Source organism: Carassius carassius, chromosome 14, assembly GCF_963082965.1.
Source record: "Carassius carassius chromosome 14, fCarCar2.1, whole genome shotgun sequence".
Lineage (NCBI taxonomy): Eukaryota > Metazoa > Chordata > Actinopteri > Cypriniformes > Cyprinidae > Carassius > Carassius carassius.
The window spans coordinates 14,431,268-14,449,104 of record NC_081768.1 but is presented as its reverse complement, the minus strand read 5'-3'; the positions used below and the strand labels follow the sequence as shown (position 1 = coordinate 14,449,104).

Genomic DNA, 17,837 nt, shown 5'->3' with positions numbered 1-17,837 from the left:
ACGTAGCACTTACGTATCGGACGATGGAGTCTCCGATGATCACAGCGTCGCGTCGTGTCTCGCGGAGGGGAGCGAAGCGGTTCCGGATGGAGATGTCGAAGGCAGGAGGGGGAGAAGTCGTCGCCCGGGACCCGGCTCGCGTCCTCCGCTGTGGATGCACCCAGGGTCCGTGGTGTCCCGGCGTCGCAGTGAAGGACATCTGGGAAGATCGCGTCCTGGGTGCACCGGGCCTGTGCAGAGAAACACACGGAGTAGACGTGGTGGGACTGTTAGCAGATCGCTGTATACTTACCCCGGACTTGTGAGCGTCAGCCCGGGATGATTCCAGCGCGGCTCTCCGCTCTCTCAGCTGGGCCTGCCTCACCTCCAGGTCGCGAATCTGCTTTCCCACGGCCTCGAGCTCGAGCTGCACAGAGTGGAGACATTCATCCGCCATTAAAGCAAGTAACAGTGAGTACAGCAGTGGTAATGTGTGTGAATAGAGTATTAGCAATGTTAGCGCAGTTAGCTGCAACCACGCCGCTGATGCTAACGGGCTAAAAGCTAATAGCGAGATCAAAATAAAACTAGTGATAGCGAGGCGCTCTGATTGTTTTTGTTGTAGAATACAATAGAGGATATATTCACACGTTATATAAACGGAAACGATGATGTATAAAATTGATTTTTGAGTTAAAAATAGTCAATGAAAAGAATATAGTGACGGAGCTCAAACGCAGTACAGCCGCCAAATGCAGTACATCTCTGTCATGTTAGGTAAGTTAAGTGTCCTGTGTTTGTGTGTGACCCTGGATGAATCTTTTCATTTAAGTGGGATCATTTTAATTTCCCGTTTAGCCACATCCAGTCAGGTATTTAAATGGCATGCATTTTTTTTCCTGAACAGACGCTTGCTATTAGAAGTCTTTTTTTTTTTTTTTTTTTTTTTACTGTTTTTGCATTCATCTGTGTCCAGTTTGCTCATATTCTCTCTCTCAATCTCAAACACATTGGTTATTGTTGTGGTTATTATTGACTTCGTTCAGGCTTTTGGCAGGGCAGCCGCAAAAGGGCCCAGATATTAATATTCAGTAGTGCGTACTGACGTTACCTGGTGCTTTTTCAAGAGCGTCCAATCACGCAACTTAGTTAATATTCATAAGACGTCCCTTCACCGTAGTAGGATTGGTAATTTGCGCTGTGGAAACAAGTAGAAATTCAGGCTTTCAATTGCGCTTTGCACGAGAATATATCAGCGCTACCCGCACAGCACTCACAACATGGTAAGAAAAATGTTTTAAAACCTTTTTAATTTTGTTTTTGTTATCGCACGTGGACTAACAGCCACTTTTTGCATATCTCTCAAGAGTTGCAAATAAATACATTACAATGGCACAAATAAAATGCTTTAAATATATTGGAAATGGCTGGACAGGTATGGTGTTATTTTTATTTTTACATTCATTTTTTATTCATTTGTTGTCCTATTACACGATTTCCATTAACTGTTTTTAGACATAATGGAGTAAAGGCTTTTTTTTTTGCCGATTCAAGGTTTTGCCATGTAACATTGTTCTGGTAGATTTTAAAAGCACATTTTATAGTGCGCATGTTGTCATCACTGTTAATCATTTCATAGAATAATCATCAAGCTTTCGTGTCTTTCTTCTCGATCCGTGTCTGTTCGTGCAGCAGCATTAGTTCAGCAGATTAGACTGTTGCTAAGAGACCTGTTGATGTCAGCCAGTTTTATCAGTGTTGGAGCTTCATTATGACTGACATGTGTTTGCACAGGCGCTCTGGCGCAATATATTGATGGTTCAGGGACAATAGTGTGTGTGGATAGTACAAAATAAATGCTGACACAAATCAACTTAATTTTCCGTTCATACAATTAAAAGTGCTCAAAAAATCTAACAAAGTTTAGCAATAACTAATATAGAAAAGTCTATGTTTTCAGGTCAGTTGCCTATTTATAAATGTATATTTTAACGTATTCTTGTAAAAGACATGTGTTAGCCCATGTGATCTTTACTGAAAGGGCAAGAGGGAAGAGTTAAGTAGCTGAGGAATTTCGTTACTCCAACCACCACATGCATATGCTGGAAACTCGTAAAATTGAAAATGCAAGTCATCATTGTTTCCATATGGGGTTCACCACAACCAATCACAGCGCTTTTTTCCGAAACATCCCCCTTGGAAGGGTTGCTTAAAAGTATGAGTGTTTAGAAAACTGTTTAAGTGTTCTGTTAACAATTAAGTATGTTCCATATAATTATTATAATACTTCTTATTTAAATCATTAATATTCATGCACACACAAATTATTTAAAGTTAAGTGAAATTATTATTATAAGTTATTTTAAGTAATGTATAAAGGAATATATTTGAACACAAATTGCAAACAAAACTTTTTCCCATTATTAGTTTTTGCTGTATTCTTATTATTATTTTTTTACTCTATTTACATACTACATTTTACTCACAGAGATGATTTGTAAAAAAATTTTTTACAAAGCACACAAAACCCACATAGATGGAATTAAAGGATATTTTCTAATGAGAACTGTTTTGAACACTCAGGCTGGAAAGATCCAGACTCTTACTATGGAGGAGAGGGAGCACATCCTGCCCATGATGAGGAACGCTCAGTGGGTGGAGGTGGTGGGGAGAGATGCCATTTACAAAGAGTTTCTCTTCAAAGACTTCAACCAGGTAATAACCTCTTCCAAGCCATCTACTTCATCTAGTTATATACTTTACAATTCAAATACATGCAGCTTGCATCAAACTTTTATGTACTGTAGGCACATGCTCTTTCCCCTTTAGGCTTTTGGGTTCATGTCCAGAGTTGCATTACAGGCTGAGAAAATGGATCATCACCCTGAATGGTTTAACGTGTATAATAAGGTAAATGCATAATACATTCATCAGTGTACCATTTTTTTTTATGGCTGTGATTGCAGTAGTGTGTTTATTTTAAAAATGGTCTGTAAATGTAAATTATTGATTGATATTTAGTATTCATATAAAAATATAATTCAGAAAATAGTTATTAAATAACAGTAAATTGTATAATTTAGAACTTTTTTAATGTATTTTTTTACAAATACAAAAAAGACAAAAAATTTCAGAAAAGAAACAAATTTTGAAAAACATGCACTGGTTAATTGTCAATGAGACTAGGAATGTGTATTCGTTTAATTCTATTGACCATCTGCTTGTTTTCTCTCTGCTAGGTTCAGATCACCCTCAGTACTCATGAATGTGGAGGACTCTCACAGCGTGACATCACACTTGCAACCTTCATAGACCAGGCCTCTGTCCTCTGAATGGACCCTGTCACTTGACAGCCTGTTAGTCAACCTCTGTAGCCTGTAAAACTGGACCAAAAAATATAGTGAAACTTCATTTAGCACAGTTATTACCCTAACAGTTTTGACTGTGTGTAGTTTGCCTGTTATGCCGAATCATTAACAAATAAGTATTAATGGAACAGTCAGGAGAAATTTCATCTTTTAAATCATTTTACATTCACACAATACATAAACGTACAACAGATCAGAAATGAGAACTGCTAGCACACTAAAGAGACTGGCTAAGCACTATTACCTCACTGTTTTCTATGGCTTAAAATCTTTAATTGTAGTAAATAATGGTGCCTTTATTTCCATTTAATGTAATCCAGCGATATCATGGTTAGTGCCTCATTGAATTGTATTAAACTTAATATTTGCCAACTTTAGCACTGTGAAATCAATGTATCATCTGTCAAAGCATTTGCCTGTTGTTTAATCAGTGATGGCACAAAAGTGCCTTTTTGGATTTAAAGGAACACTCCACTTTTTTTATTGAAAATAGGTTCAACTCCCATAGTTAAACAGTTGAGTTTTACCGTCTGGTGGTAGCACTTTTAGCTTAGCTTAGCCAAAGACTATACCCAAGACATGTCACTCATATAGTTTTGAATGGGGAAAAATGCAACGCTCAATATGTCCGCTCAATCGATCAATATTAAAGATAATATGTCTAGGAAAGAAAGAAGTGGGAGCAGGAAATGTCCAAGAGATGGTATTCAAACTCAGGACGCCCACAGTGCAATGGCAATGTTTGTCAGCTTGGTGCCCTCAAGGCTATCGTCGCCAAGAAATACATATTTTTTTATTTGAATTTTTAATTTAAGCATCACATTTTTTTGGAATGCTGTGTTTATAGAAGTGAGATGAAAGGCAGTGAAATTATTATTATTATTTTTTTTTAAGTAGAACTGTTTAATTGAACATGTTTTTAGAAAGCTGCAAAAAACACAAGCCCAACACGTCTGTCAAGCAAATTTACATAGCAAAATAATAAAAAGGTAGTGCAGTGTATGCAAAACAAGTTCTGAGTGAACGGCCCTTATTCAGTAAAACAGTGAAAAGTAAGTCTATTGCTGACCAGCATATTTATTTCAAGACGAAGTTTATTGTTTTATATAGGAACAACAAAAGCACAGGACAAAATTGAAATGGAGTGCATGATGTGGTAAAGGCCCAGTCCCTGAGGCTGATGTAGCTACTGTGTTAACCTAATAGCACACACCCTGACGTCAGTGGAAGGCATTTAGGTGAATGCTGTTAGTTTTGTGCTTTATACAAACATAACCGTAGAGGTCATGTAATGCTTAAAAAAAATCAGATCAAGGTGCCACAGTTACAGTAGTTGAAGAGTATTGCATAAAGACATTGAAATGCTTATTTTAGGCAAGAAGGGTAACCGTTTAAAGACAAACTTCCACATCTATGTCCTAGCCTAAGGCATGTTACAGTTCTTGAGATTACACTGTACTACACTGGTATCATACAGAAGAAAATGGTCCTACATCCTACTTGAAGCACCCCAAAAAGAGGTTAAAAAAAGTACATGGAAATTACTGAATTAAAAAACACACATTGAAATATGAGACATTATATTAGGGATTTAAAATATAAAAACACACACAGTGGTCACACATATTAGTTTTTTATAGTGCTTAAGGGATTACGCTGCTGAGAAGATCTGGTGTGATGTTTTTCCATGGTACCATGTCATCACTTTCTCATATCACAGACTTTGTGCAGAAAAAATTAATTTCCCTTCTTGCTGTTCCAGGCCTTAGCTTTCATTCAGTTGAGTTAAGACGGAACAAAGATCCCAAACAAATACAACACACAAAAGAAAGACTCATGAATCTTGATCGGTCTTTGAAAACCATTGTCAGTGAGTACCATAACCTGGAGCATGACATTGACAGTTGATCAAAACGCCCACTTACGTGACATTTTTCAGGATTTGGATTTGGAAACCACTAATGATTACGTATACAATTATTTTAGATCTGAGGTAGATGGGGTGAAACGTGACAATTGAAAACCCAAACGAATGGGAATTTGAACCTGGAAATATGGTTAAACTTCACAACCTGGTCGGTAGAATTGTTAAATTTTGCCCTGATTTCATTTTCCATTGGTAACTTAAAATCAGAGACATTTTCTCTTAAATTAGATGAATGTTTTGAAATTGGATTAATCAAATCTATCCAAGTTATGGGGAATTTCAAATAAATAATTACAATTACCATATATATTTGCTAGACAGGTTCGCCTGAGCAGTACTACCATCATAAAATGGTCTGCGATGTTTTCTAGTTTCTATTGTGAGAGAAGAGGAGAGAATGGGAATATTTAAAATACTAACACCCATGGCTTATCCATGTCGATAGTATTATGGATTTTGGTCTAATCTGCATTATTTCAATAACATGTCAAATGTAAAATCAATGTGACAACATTATGCCCTGGTATCCTGAGTGGCAGAAAACACTTCCAAAGATAACAGCTGAAATGCAATTAAACACATATGGGGTGAACTGGTCATAAAAATAAGAAATGAAACAAGTAAAACTGCACTCACTGGTCACCAAAATTAAATAAGTCCCAGACCCTTCACAGACTCACAAATATTTGTGCAGCTGTCTCTATAGCCTTACAGACTGTCGCTCTCTAGTCACAAATCCCAAAATGTCAGGTGACGATGGCTTATACATAAAATAGTTAGTAGTAAATAGATGACTTAAATGAAGCAAATGAATGATTAGACTGTGGTGAACATCCCTTCGGCCAGCTAAGGGTGGAGATCCCCAACAGTCAATCTCAGTGCGCTTTGGAGTTGCCATTCAAGTGGTTCTTATGGTTTTTGTGGTGCTTGCTCTGTATCTTGGGAACCTCAGTGCTATAGAGGCAGTCCAGAAAGCCCTGTGAGACCTCAGTCACCATCGATCGGTCAGGAATGGACTGGGCCATGCCATAGATGGCTCCCTACAACATAAAGGGGAAAGTTAATTCAGAGTTATTTCATTATGTTATTTCATTTCATTATCAGATGGGTTTACACGTACAAATAGACTGAAGTAGACTGGAGCGCCAAGTGTGGATATTACTCATCGGTGTTCTTGTGTACAACTGCCTGACAAAAATAGCTGTATACAAACTTCAATTCTAAACTGAATTTGGTTGGACAAAATCAGTTTAAGTAGAAGTGAATTTTGTCACTGTGTAGGAATACAAACTTATTGTATTACCGTAATTAATACATTTATTCAAGTATGCATGCATTAAACTGATCAAAAGTGACAGTAAAAGACCTTTACGTTGAACCTTCCATTCATGAAAGAATCCTAACTGTTATTGTATTTTAGATCAAATAAATGCAGGCTTGGTGAGCATAAGAAACTTCTGAATAAACCCTTTTTTTGTTTGTTAACTTAATAGTGATCAGTATATTTAATAAAATAAATAAATAAAAAAATCAGGAAACTCACCATTCCCGTAGTCTTCTCTTTAGGATTCTTCATGATAATGGCTACTTCTCTCTTCACATCACTGATGAACTGCTCCGCTACACCAGGCTGTGTGTGTAGCATTGTGACACAAATATGGATGCTGAAGGAGAACAACAAATGAGCCACAAACAATGATCTAAGGAACAGCTTTTCTGATCATTGCTTATAATTGATGCTTTGATATCTATACATAATAAAAAGAATAATGATCTATTTGAATATGTCCTAACCTAACTGCCTTTCATTACATTAGTTTGCATAAACTGCACATTCCACACTGAGCACATTTTGTTTTTTTAACCATACCTAGATGGAAACTGCAGAGTGTTGAGATTCCAGCTTTTTGAAGTCAGTGCATTAGATAAGCGAAAGATATCAAAAACATCGGAGCCTAGGGCCACCACAGACACTTCTGGGTCCCCGAATACAAACACCCCATCTATTTGACGGATTCTGTGGGAAGAGAGTTTTAAGATGTTGTTTCTGAGTACAATGCCCTTCCTGGCATGTAAATGTTACCTGCCATGCAAATTTACATTTACCACAGTTGATATTCAAAGCAACACCTTGTGTCTTTCATGTGTTATATTATAATATAAATATTAATACTTACCCTGCTTTGATTTTACGGGCCGTCTCAACAACTTTCTTGGTGGCTTCAACATATCCCTTCTCACCCATGTGCATCATAGTAGCCCAACAGGCAGCAATTATGCCTCCAGGCCGAGAGCCAGCCATGGACGGAGACGCATAAATTCCTCCCTGCCAATCAGGTGCTACGAAATACTGGTAGTGGCGATACTTCTTCTCACTGTATAGCACCACTGATGAACCTTTGGGAGCATAACCATACTGTGGGGAAAAAGGCACTGATTTTAAAATAAAATCAACTTTGCATTTAATTTCACGAAGTCATCGGTGCAGATAACATTAAAAATGTTAGTGCATTTAATCAAAAATACAGTAAAGAAAATGGAAAAAAAAGCATAATTGTTTTAAGCCATTACTCTTTAGTGTCACGTGACCCTTCAGAAATCATTCTAATATGCTGTTGTTAACAGCTTTTTTTTTTTTACTTCTTTCTTAAATCTTTATCTTATTCTCAGTATTAAGTTCTCACCTTATGTGTATCTGCTGAGATACTGGTCACACCTTTGACCCGGAAATCAAAAGGATCAAGTTTGAAACCCGCCTTTTCCATAAAAACTATTAGGAACCCTCCCAAACATGCATCCACATGGAATGGGATGTTGTATTTCACTGCAAGCTAAAAGAATATATGATAATTTAAAATACAGACAATGCAGATTAATTAATACCACAACATGGGCATGAGATTACATGCCCATCTGAATAAGCAAACATTACCTTCGCCACTTCTACTACAGGGTCAATAATTCCATGGGGGAACTGAGGTGCTGAACACACCAGCATTGCTGTGTTTCTAGAGATGGCCCTCCTCATTGCCTATGACCGAAAAAAAACCGAGAAAAAAAAAAAGGTTCATTTAAATTAGGTGACCATCATCCTAGTCAATATTCACAAAAATGTGCCAAACCAGACAGTACTACCTTCACATCGACTTTCATGGTCTTCTTGTCTAGGGGTATGTGAATGAGCTTCATCCCAAAATAATGTGCTGCTTTGTCAAACGCTGCATGGACGCTCAGTGGTGCAATACTAGTGCACAGACAAAACAAAAATGACAAAAAGAATTACACAGTGGGATTGAATAAAACAACAAACACTAATTCTGTCAAGAAAAATAAATCTGTAAAACCGGAGTGCACTTTTAAATATAAAGTTGCACTGTTTATACTTCACATCTCATGTAAATGAGTAGCCATCCATAGTAAACCACTTATATGTTTATATCGTTTACAGTGTGGGTTGACAACTACAGTAAATTGACCCAAACAGTATTTTAACTGCAGAGGGTGAATGTTTTGACTAGACTGAGATGATACTTACATCTCTGGGTGTTTAATGCCACGTTCATGAGCCATGTCTCTGTAGGCCTTGCATGCCATCAAGATGCTTTCTGTTCCACCTGAAGTAACCTTTTCATGAACGGAACACACAAAACAAATGGTTTGAGGCAACAAAAGTAATGTGATGTTATACGATACAGTCTTCAAATTTTTTAACAATTGACTGATAAATGAGCAAATGGAAATTCATTTGGGATTGACCAAAGCGTCTCTCAAATTGTCCCAAACATACTGTTCAAGCTTACGGGATTTGGATCAAAAACTGTCTAGATGAATGAAATACTCAAGTCAAGCCGCTTTTCTCTTTGTCCTGCGATAGTTGTAAAAATACTTAATTCTGCTGGTGTGTGAATGTAGTAAATGTATGCGACTCTCATAGCATTCTACAGATTCTTTAAAGGAAATATTTTTCAACATTCAGATATTATCTCAAGTGCAAAGTGTATTAATAATATGAAAAAGTGAGTTTACTGACTGAGCAGTGGGAAACGATGAGTATTTTACAAAATTGTTTGAATGAAACGACTTGATAAATTTTTGGAACTTCACACAAATGCATTGTTCCCTCAGGGAAGACAATGAGAAGGACTGACTGTGCCACAGGAGTCTGGGCCTCCATTAAAGAGGGCACACGCCATCCGCACCACTTCTGCCTCCATCTTCCTAACCCCAGGGAACAGGTCTGGGTGGAGGGGGTTGGACCAGGCAAACTCCCCATATACCTACAAAACAAAATCCAAGAATTGTTTCTTGTATTATAGAGCCTCTGCTTGATACTAAGGTAAAGTAAAAATCAAAGCAAGTGTTCCCCAACCTTGTTTGTCCTATCAACCCACAACCCCATCAAATAACACTTCATCAACAATAGTAATTGGAGGGCCCATAGTCAGATTATTATTTTAAGAAAAAAAAAAAGAACTATTAAGCAAGAATGCATTCAATTAATCAAAAGGTGAAATACATTTATAATGTTGCGAAAGATTTTGATTTCAAATAAATGCTGTTCTTTAACCTTTTTTTATTCATCAAAGAAACAATCCTAAAAATGTATCACATTTTCCATAAAAATATAAAGCAATGCAATGGTTTAACATTAAACTACAGTTATTGTACTGTAATATTTCCCTTTTTTTTCTTTTATACAAACCAACAAAATGCAGCCTTGGTGAGCATAATATTAAAAAATAAATAACACTTTACTGACCCCAACCTTTTGAAAAGTACTGAATATTAAATTAAATTAGATGTTATCCTGGACATAATTTATCTAGTTGAATAATTACCAGTATCATTTCTAATTATTAATATCATCATAATTATTAAAGTCACTTTTTTCAGAAAATCAATACTGTTGGTGAATCAAAGACACAGTTACAAAACAAAGTTATATATACAAAAAAAAAAACCTGCACACAATATTTGCTTTCTTTTCTTGAAAACAATGAGCTGAATTATGAGATTAACCTTGATTATTTCATTTTATTTTTTGTCCATTTTATAAAAACTCTCAAAGTACCCTCTGGAACACATATAGAAGTAATGATTTGCAAGGCCATTATACCTTCACCAGGAGATCTGTGAGCTTCTCATCCCCCCAGTAGACTGCGCCTGACACTTTGCCTTTTGCCCAGTCTACCTCACCTGAAATCATAAGTTTGATAAAATATTGAGGACAATAGTGGGACACTGACTTCAAATACCATATAAACCAGTGACATTTTACCCTAGTAAACAAACTTGCAAAGAAACTGCACCCACACTGAAGGGCAAATTCAGTCTGAGAACATCTGGCGGAAAATTAAAAGATCTGACTTATCCTCAAAGCCTTTGGGCTATTTCCCCATTCTAAAAGATGGGAGTTAGGACAGGCTTCAGGTGACTCACTCAGTGTCTCATACTCCCTGATCTTGTCAAGGAGCTGTTTGTGGGTGAGGCCCTGCGCAGGCAAGAGTTTGGTGTAGCTCATGCCTTCCTTCAGCGTGCATAGACTCACTGACATGTCATCCAATGCCTTGTTGAGCTGATCTTGAATCTGATAAGGGAAAGATTCAAGAGAAAACAAACTGTCAAACTCTGGATTATTTTATGAATATGAACCAGACATGTTGCGCTCTGTTCAGGTTAATGACACAACGTAAACCCTGGAATGATCACAGGGCCATAATGTGAAAGTGTGTTAAAGGCTTAATTTCCTCTTCAGCATGACAGTGGTGACTTAATCATCAATCAATGAGTCAGAAAGAGAAGTCTGAAGGAAGGAAGGGAAGTAGACAACCACTAGATGCTTACCGCTGCTCCAATAAAGGGGATTTTTCTGATGATTTTAAAGAACTGCTTCTTTACCCTTGACGTCAGACCTAGAAAACATGACACAATGAGCAAACTGCGGTGAAGACGTGACATGAAATGTCTCTACGGCAAGACATTTTTCTAAAATTGAGTGGTTGTCAAAAACATTCAAGCCCTAAGACTGCTTGAGCATTTCAAACAATCTTTTATTTTCAACAGAGAAATGTATAAAATCTAAAGTTTGCCATGTAAAATTAACAAAAACAAACCTCAGTCTAAATGTTTGGGTTTTCTCCCTCAGGTCATGTGAAACCATTGTTTCTGGATGATGACTCAACCATAACATGCAACGATAAATTAAAATACAAAGCAGATGGGGTCTAGGTCGCCAGTAGCATATGAAGCTCACAAGTGCCAGAGACTTTGTCATTGTTCAAGTGGCCTTGACATTTTGCATCTTTGTTTTAAGACTTTCTGACTGATGAATAGCAAGAAAAGGACAACATCACTATTCACTTGCAATTAGTTTGCAACATTATGCTAGGTTTCATATTGTTGCATGATGGAAAACAAAACATTAGGTTATTACTGTGAAAAGATGGCTACATTATATTTTTCTCTCTTGACTCGTGGAAAGATTTCTTCAAGATAAATGTACACTACCATTTAAAAACAACTTATTTAAAAGGCTTTTAATGCATTTTAATGTGATAGGACAGTGAAGAGGTTACAGGAAAGCATTGGGCAGAGAGAATGGGACCATGAAATGGGAATTGAACTTGGTTCGCCGCAAGTGCTGTTTAAAAATAGTTATATTGAATAGTATTGGTCTTTCACAATATTACTGTTCTATTTTGTAGAAGAACTATTATGTTTTACTTTCTACTTTAAAGAAACTTCTCTCAAAAAAATTGTACCGACCTACAACTTATGAATGATTGTGCAAACCTGACAACGTGTTTCAAAACATTTTGATTAAAAAAATGGAGTGATTAATGGCGCTTACTCTCTGGTTGGAAAAGGAAGCCCTTTAGCCACACCACACTAAGTGTGAACAGCAAAGTGGTCGCAATGATCTGCCATGGCTCCAGACCAACACACTGAGAATTCACGAAGCGCCGAGCCTCCTCTATGTACAGCAGAGCCATCTCTTTATACACCTCCAAGGCACTCTGCATGAGAAAAGGAGAAATGTTACAGAAATAAACCCAATATAATATCTAATGTCTGGAAAACTTAAGCAGAAACCAACATACAGAAACCAAGAAATGGCTGCTTACCGCCATTACAAGCAACAGCCACAAGAACTGATAGAAGATTCAACAGACATCCTAATACTTATTTATGGTTAGGCTCTATTTGAACAATAAGTCGAAAAATGTTGGCCCAGATTAGCATAATTAGAGCTAGTCGCAAATTACAATCTCAATAAAATACATTCAAATTCACAATTAAATACTTACCATCACAGACGGAGTCATACTTATTGTCTCAGGAGCTTGGATTCATTAATGACACTGTAAATTGTGAAAGCAGTATATCTAACTTCAGCCACAAGAAACAAGGAGAGCTTAGTAGATAACCATTTGACTCAATGAGATATTGTTCCTGCTGGCCACACCTTATTCATTATGAGAAAAAAAAAAAAAAAATATTGGCCATACAAAACAAAAAGGCTTAAAATGGGCTTCTAAGGATATGGGTGCAAAAAAAAAAAAAAAAAAAAAAAAAAAAAAAAAAAAAAAATACATTCTAGTCTATACTGAGGTCCATAATTATAAATAGCTTGTTTGTCTCGTTTAAAAAGGCAGTAAAATGCATATCTGGTAGATGCATTTCACAATCACCATTTTTTACAGCACAGTGTGGTTTTGCTTGATAACAGCGCAGATTGTTTCCCAATAGCATCCCCATAACAGCACACAGGAAATCTGGAGGTCAGCTGAACAAAGTCTTAGCGAACCATATTCATGAGCATGACAACTCCTCGTCATCTACAATGAATGAGCTTCTCATTTTGCCTTCAGAAGCCTGACTAAAAGCGATCAGTTGAATTTTGTTTGATTTGAACATGTAAAAAGCAATAGTTATGCTAAGAACCATACATTATCTTGAATGTAGCACAATAAATGAGGTGTAATTAGATTACTAGATTAATTTTAAAAAACTATAATTTTGTTAAGGAGATAAATGAATGAATCAGACAGGAGCAATATCGCCTAAATGGAGTTCTAAGTCCATGAGAAGCTCTCCGACAGGTTTAGCAGGGTTTGCCAAATACAGTAGATTCAGAAGAGCAGGTAAACAGGTCATGTGAGCGAGCATTTGAAACTTGGACCAGGGGCTTGTTCTTCGTACTCAGTTAGCTGGATTTGATTGTTGATGATTTGGCATGATCTTGGATTGGTTGGTTCTTCGAAGCTAATCCTGGAGTTGCTGTCATAGCAACAGGTCCTTAAACTTAAACCTGTTCGAGAGCAGGCTTATTTCAAGTAAACAGGATTAGATCGCATCGTTTTAAGCAGAACTGACCCTTAAAATCTGTCCCAGCCACTGCTACTTCATTAGAAGAGTACCCTACTGATCCAGGGAGAGTAATTTACAATAAAATTATTATTAATTTAAAAAAAATGAATGCAAGAAATATTATAATGTTGTGTAGTCATAATCTACAATAGCATGATCTTGACCCATAAGAAACTTTAACGCTGCAATGTAACAAATCTGCTTCAAAGATAAAATTACATGAATTGCTACAACACTGAAATAAAAATATAAAGCCTGTACAAATACTAGAAATCATGAATATAAATAATTAGGAATCATGTTAAAAAAAAGTTTTTTTAAAAGTGCATATTTTTTATTTATCTATTATTACATTTATATAGTTTTGTTCACTTGGCTGTTTTCAGAAATTTCCTTGTCAATTTTTTTCATCTGGTGTCTTTTTTTAAATCTATGATGTCATTGCGTTGCGGTTTTGCCACCAGCCAATCGCTGCATTGCTGATCATTGTCTCGAGTATCAAAACATCTGCCTTTTTCGGGGAACACAAGAACAGGCACTAATCTTAGACAACTTAATCCTGATATTTTAATCAAATCCACATATTTTTTTTGAAGAACCAAATTAGCCAGAGATCACTTACCACGATTACTAGATCTGGAATCATTCAAATCATCTCAGATTATTAAGCGAGGTACGAAGGACGGACCCCAGGACTGAGGTGCATCACACGTTCAGGATCCAAATATAACAACAGTGAGAAATTTGGAACACGACTGCGCTGAAATTAGATCTTTAAAGACAGAATCCCTATCGGTCTTATGTAACAAGATCTCAAGACAGCTTCTCAGTGCATAACGTGCCATAAAATGCTGAGACTATGTTATCTCGTGAAAGGGGCAAAAGGCAAGAAAAGACACACATTGCAAAAGAGATTAACAGAAGTGCACGTCTGCTATGTTGTAAACCTGACAGATAACATGACTGTGGTAAAAGTTTCTAGAAAATAGGATGTCACCTCAAACTGCTTGCTTTCAGCTACTAGTGTACTGGATACAATCACACCCTCTCTAGCCGAGCTTTGATTGTTTGTCTATTGTTGAGTCAAAGAGCTCAAGTTTCTAATGGAAATATTCAGATGTCTCTAAAGCAAGATCAAACAAAGTCTTATAGCAGCTGTCCATCTTTTAAAGCTCGCAAGATCTACAGTAATGCATCCTGTAACATGGGACTATGATAAAGGTTTTACCAAATACATTTTAGGTGTGATTTTGACCTAAACAGCTAATAGTATATACAACAAATTTTATCTGTGTATTTGTCCACTAATATTTCAATGTTTGGTGTAATTTTATTAAAGAAATTAATACAAAATTCTTTAAACTGATCAGTTTATAATTATATAATAATTTTAAAAAAATGTGTGTGTGTATATATATATATATATATATATAAAAATAAATGCTGTTCTTTTGAATTTTATATTCATCTAATAATTCTGAAAAAAGTTACAAATGTAACAAAATGTATCACAGTTTGTAAAAAAATATTAAAGCCGCACAAATGTTTTACTTTTTTTTTTTAATATATAATTGATCATAATAAATGTTTCCTGAGCAGCACCAAATCAGCATATTAGGATCACATGACACTGAAGACTGGAGCAATGGCTGCTGAAAATTTAGCTTAGCCATCACAGAATAAATAATATTTGAAAATATAGTAAATTAGAAAACAATTATTTTAAATTGTAATAATATTTTTTTACTGTATTTTATCAAATGCGTGCATTGTGAGATTTAAATCCACAATTATAGTGTATATTAAATAAATATGTTGCACTGAACATATTTAAAAAGTCATCCAAGTCACAGTAAAATCCCTAGTAATATATCCTTGGAGTTCCACAGAAGAAATTAAGTCTTGCAAGTTTGTAATGACATAAGGATGAGTATACAATGACTTTTTATATAAATTTTTGGGTGAACCATCTCTCTGATAGTTCTTTAACACACATTAAATCTCTCAGCACATCACATGAGCATCAGACTAGCCAAAATACAACTCAACAGATGCTGCTGGACAGCAGTCAAAACAGATCTGGCCCCATTGTACACCCCCTTGTTAAGAATAGCACTTCCTCTGTGTATATGAGTCTGTTCACAGGAAGTCTTCTGATCAACACATACACAATGAAACATAACATTTCCCTCTCTGCACCTGGTTGGTGCACAAAGATGAACGGTTATTACAGCGAATTTACATGAAGATAAAGCAGTTTTATAACAGCTCTCACCTATATCACTTTAAAGTCTCCTTTACACATCACAGAAGACATATGCTACATAAAATTTGACATGATAATGAACAGATATTGTTTTTCCCATAACCAGTATGACATTCGTCTCTAATAAATGACACTTCAAATGGATTATCATCTTTCTACACGATAAAACCACCTGAATTACCAGCACTGCACGAGAAACATCAAATATCAGAACAAAGTATTGCTTTTAGGTCTGATCCACTGAAACATACAGTGCAAATTAAGTATGTTGAAAAAACGAACAAAATACGAGATGCTTTCTTTGTGACATCATAACATAATGTTTAGAAAACTGGAACATACTAGATTTAAAGCACAGCTGATTTCTAATTGACATTATGCCCACTCACCCTGTAGTCCATTTTGTTTGCCAAGGTTACAGCCTGTCTGAAAACGTCGTTTCTTCAACAGCTCTGGGAGAAACGAGGAAGACGGCCAGAAAGATCTTTGTTCGGCTTGTTGTGAGAGCGAGCGTATATGCCCGTTGCATGACACAATCAGAGGAGCAAGCTTATATCAGGAAGTACCGACGCGATTTGCGTTCAGGCGTGTTCCGCGTTCCGCGTTCGCTGATCTTCAAACACTGCAAGCGAATTCATCACAGAGATTAGTCCAGCACACATGCTGTTAGTACATGTGAACCTCACACCGTTCGCAGATTCGCCACAGTTACATGATCTTTTTCGGGGGGTCAGTGTAGAGTTTCTTTTTTGATAAATCTTGTAGTGACTTTGCGATAGTTCTAAGTTTATTGTAGCCTATTATTATTATTATTATGGATTATTACTGTTGTTGATTATGATGATGCATAATTATTTATGTAACATTAGCCTATATTTTCTTTTTAGAATTATTTAAAAGTTGTAATAATCAGAAAGCCTCAGAATTAAGAATTGTTTTTTTCACTGGTAAAGAAGGGGCAACATAGGAATCTTGATTCATATTCAATGCATTAAAACATTTTATCATAGATTATTTACAGTAAATGATTAACTGAGCTGTTGGGCTGCACTGGTGTTTTCTTTTTGTGTTGGTTTTATAATTCATTGGTGAGTTGAAAAGGCAATGCTTTGTACGGTCACTTGATGGCGCTATTAGTTTTTGAAGGAAAGACGTATATTGGCAAAATTTTCATATTCTTGTATTGTTTTCAATAGTGTTATTTTATATAGAGTGAATATTTTCATTCATGTTCGTGAGTAGGCCAACGCGAACAGTAACATTAGGATTCTTTGTTAAAACACTTTTATTATTATAATTTATAACGTTATGTTAAATACTTGTGTGTGATTGTAATGAGCAACCAAATAAATAATCTCATTACATTTGTTTTGTTTTGTTATCATTTGTTCTTCAAAATAATAACATGGGATTCTGGCTAATTTAAAACTACTTTGTAAAATATAGGTGTTTATTCTGTGGGCAGAAAATTAGCTCGTTTAAAAATATTTTCCACACTTTTATCTAATTTTTTAAATGGTCCGGATAAATGTCAAAGAGCATACACGTATATCACTTGGGAATTCTGTCATTTTGTCATGTTTCCCCTCCATTGCGATTTTAATGACATTGTTGTCTCCTTGTTAACCAATTATAGGCTATACACTAAACAATGAAAAATCTTAATATTTTAAAAGTTTAAAGATTTAGTCTGGGACAAGGATTAAACAACATTAACAGAAATGCATTTGAAGTATCGAAAATAAATGATGAAGTCATGGTAATTTCAATGTCACCTTCATATAGCAAAAAAAGTTGAACATTTATTCTTTATTTTTTATAAAATTACAAATTAATAAATGAATAAACCCCTGGGACATAAAAGTGCATATATATATATATATATATATATATATATATATATATATATATATATATAAGAGGCTTT

General features: G+C 35.8%; 2 protein-coding genes across 2 annotated transcripts; one reads left to right on the top strand and one right to left on the bottom strand.

Annotated features, from left to right (window-relative positions):
* The first annotated feature begins 1,118 nt into the window (after positions 1-1,118).
* LOC132157076 (pterin-4-alpha-carbinolamine dehydratase-like) lies at positions 1,119-3,724 on the top strand. The gene is made up of 4 exons (XM_059566235.1): positions 1,119-1,262; positions 2,563-2,694; positions 2,809-2,889; positions 3,219-3,724. The coding sequence occupies exons 1-4, from the start codon at positions 1,260-1,262 to the stop codon at positions 3,309-3,311; spliced, it is 309 nt and encodes a 102-aa protein (XP_059422218.1). The 5' UTR covers positions 1,119-1,259; the 3' UTR covers positions 3,312-3,724.
* Positions 3,725-4,423: 699 nt separating this feature from the next.
* Positions 4,424-16,525, bottom strand: sgpl1 (sphingosine-1-phosphate lyase 1). The gene is made up of 14 exons (XM_059566234.1): positions 16,300-16,525; positions 12,125-12,290; positions 11,119-11,186; positions 10,714-10,861; positions 10,391-10,470; positions 9,423-9,551; positions 8,810-8,898; positions 8,410-8,518; positions 8,207-8,305; positions 7,959-8,105; positions 7,452-7,690; positions 7,145-7,291; positions 6,818-6,938; positions 4,424-6,314 (listed from the first exon to the last, which is right to left on the bottom strand). Exons 1-14 carry the CDS (start codon positions 16,309-16,311, stop codon positions 6,150-6,152), a joined length of 1,719 nt encoding a protein of 572 aa, XP_059422217.1. The 5' UTR covers positions 16,312-16,525; the 3' UTR covers positions 4,424-6,149.
* Between the last annotated feature and the right edge of the window lie 1,312 nt (positions 16,526-17,837).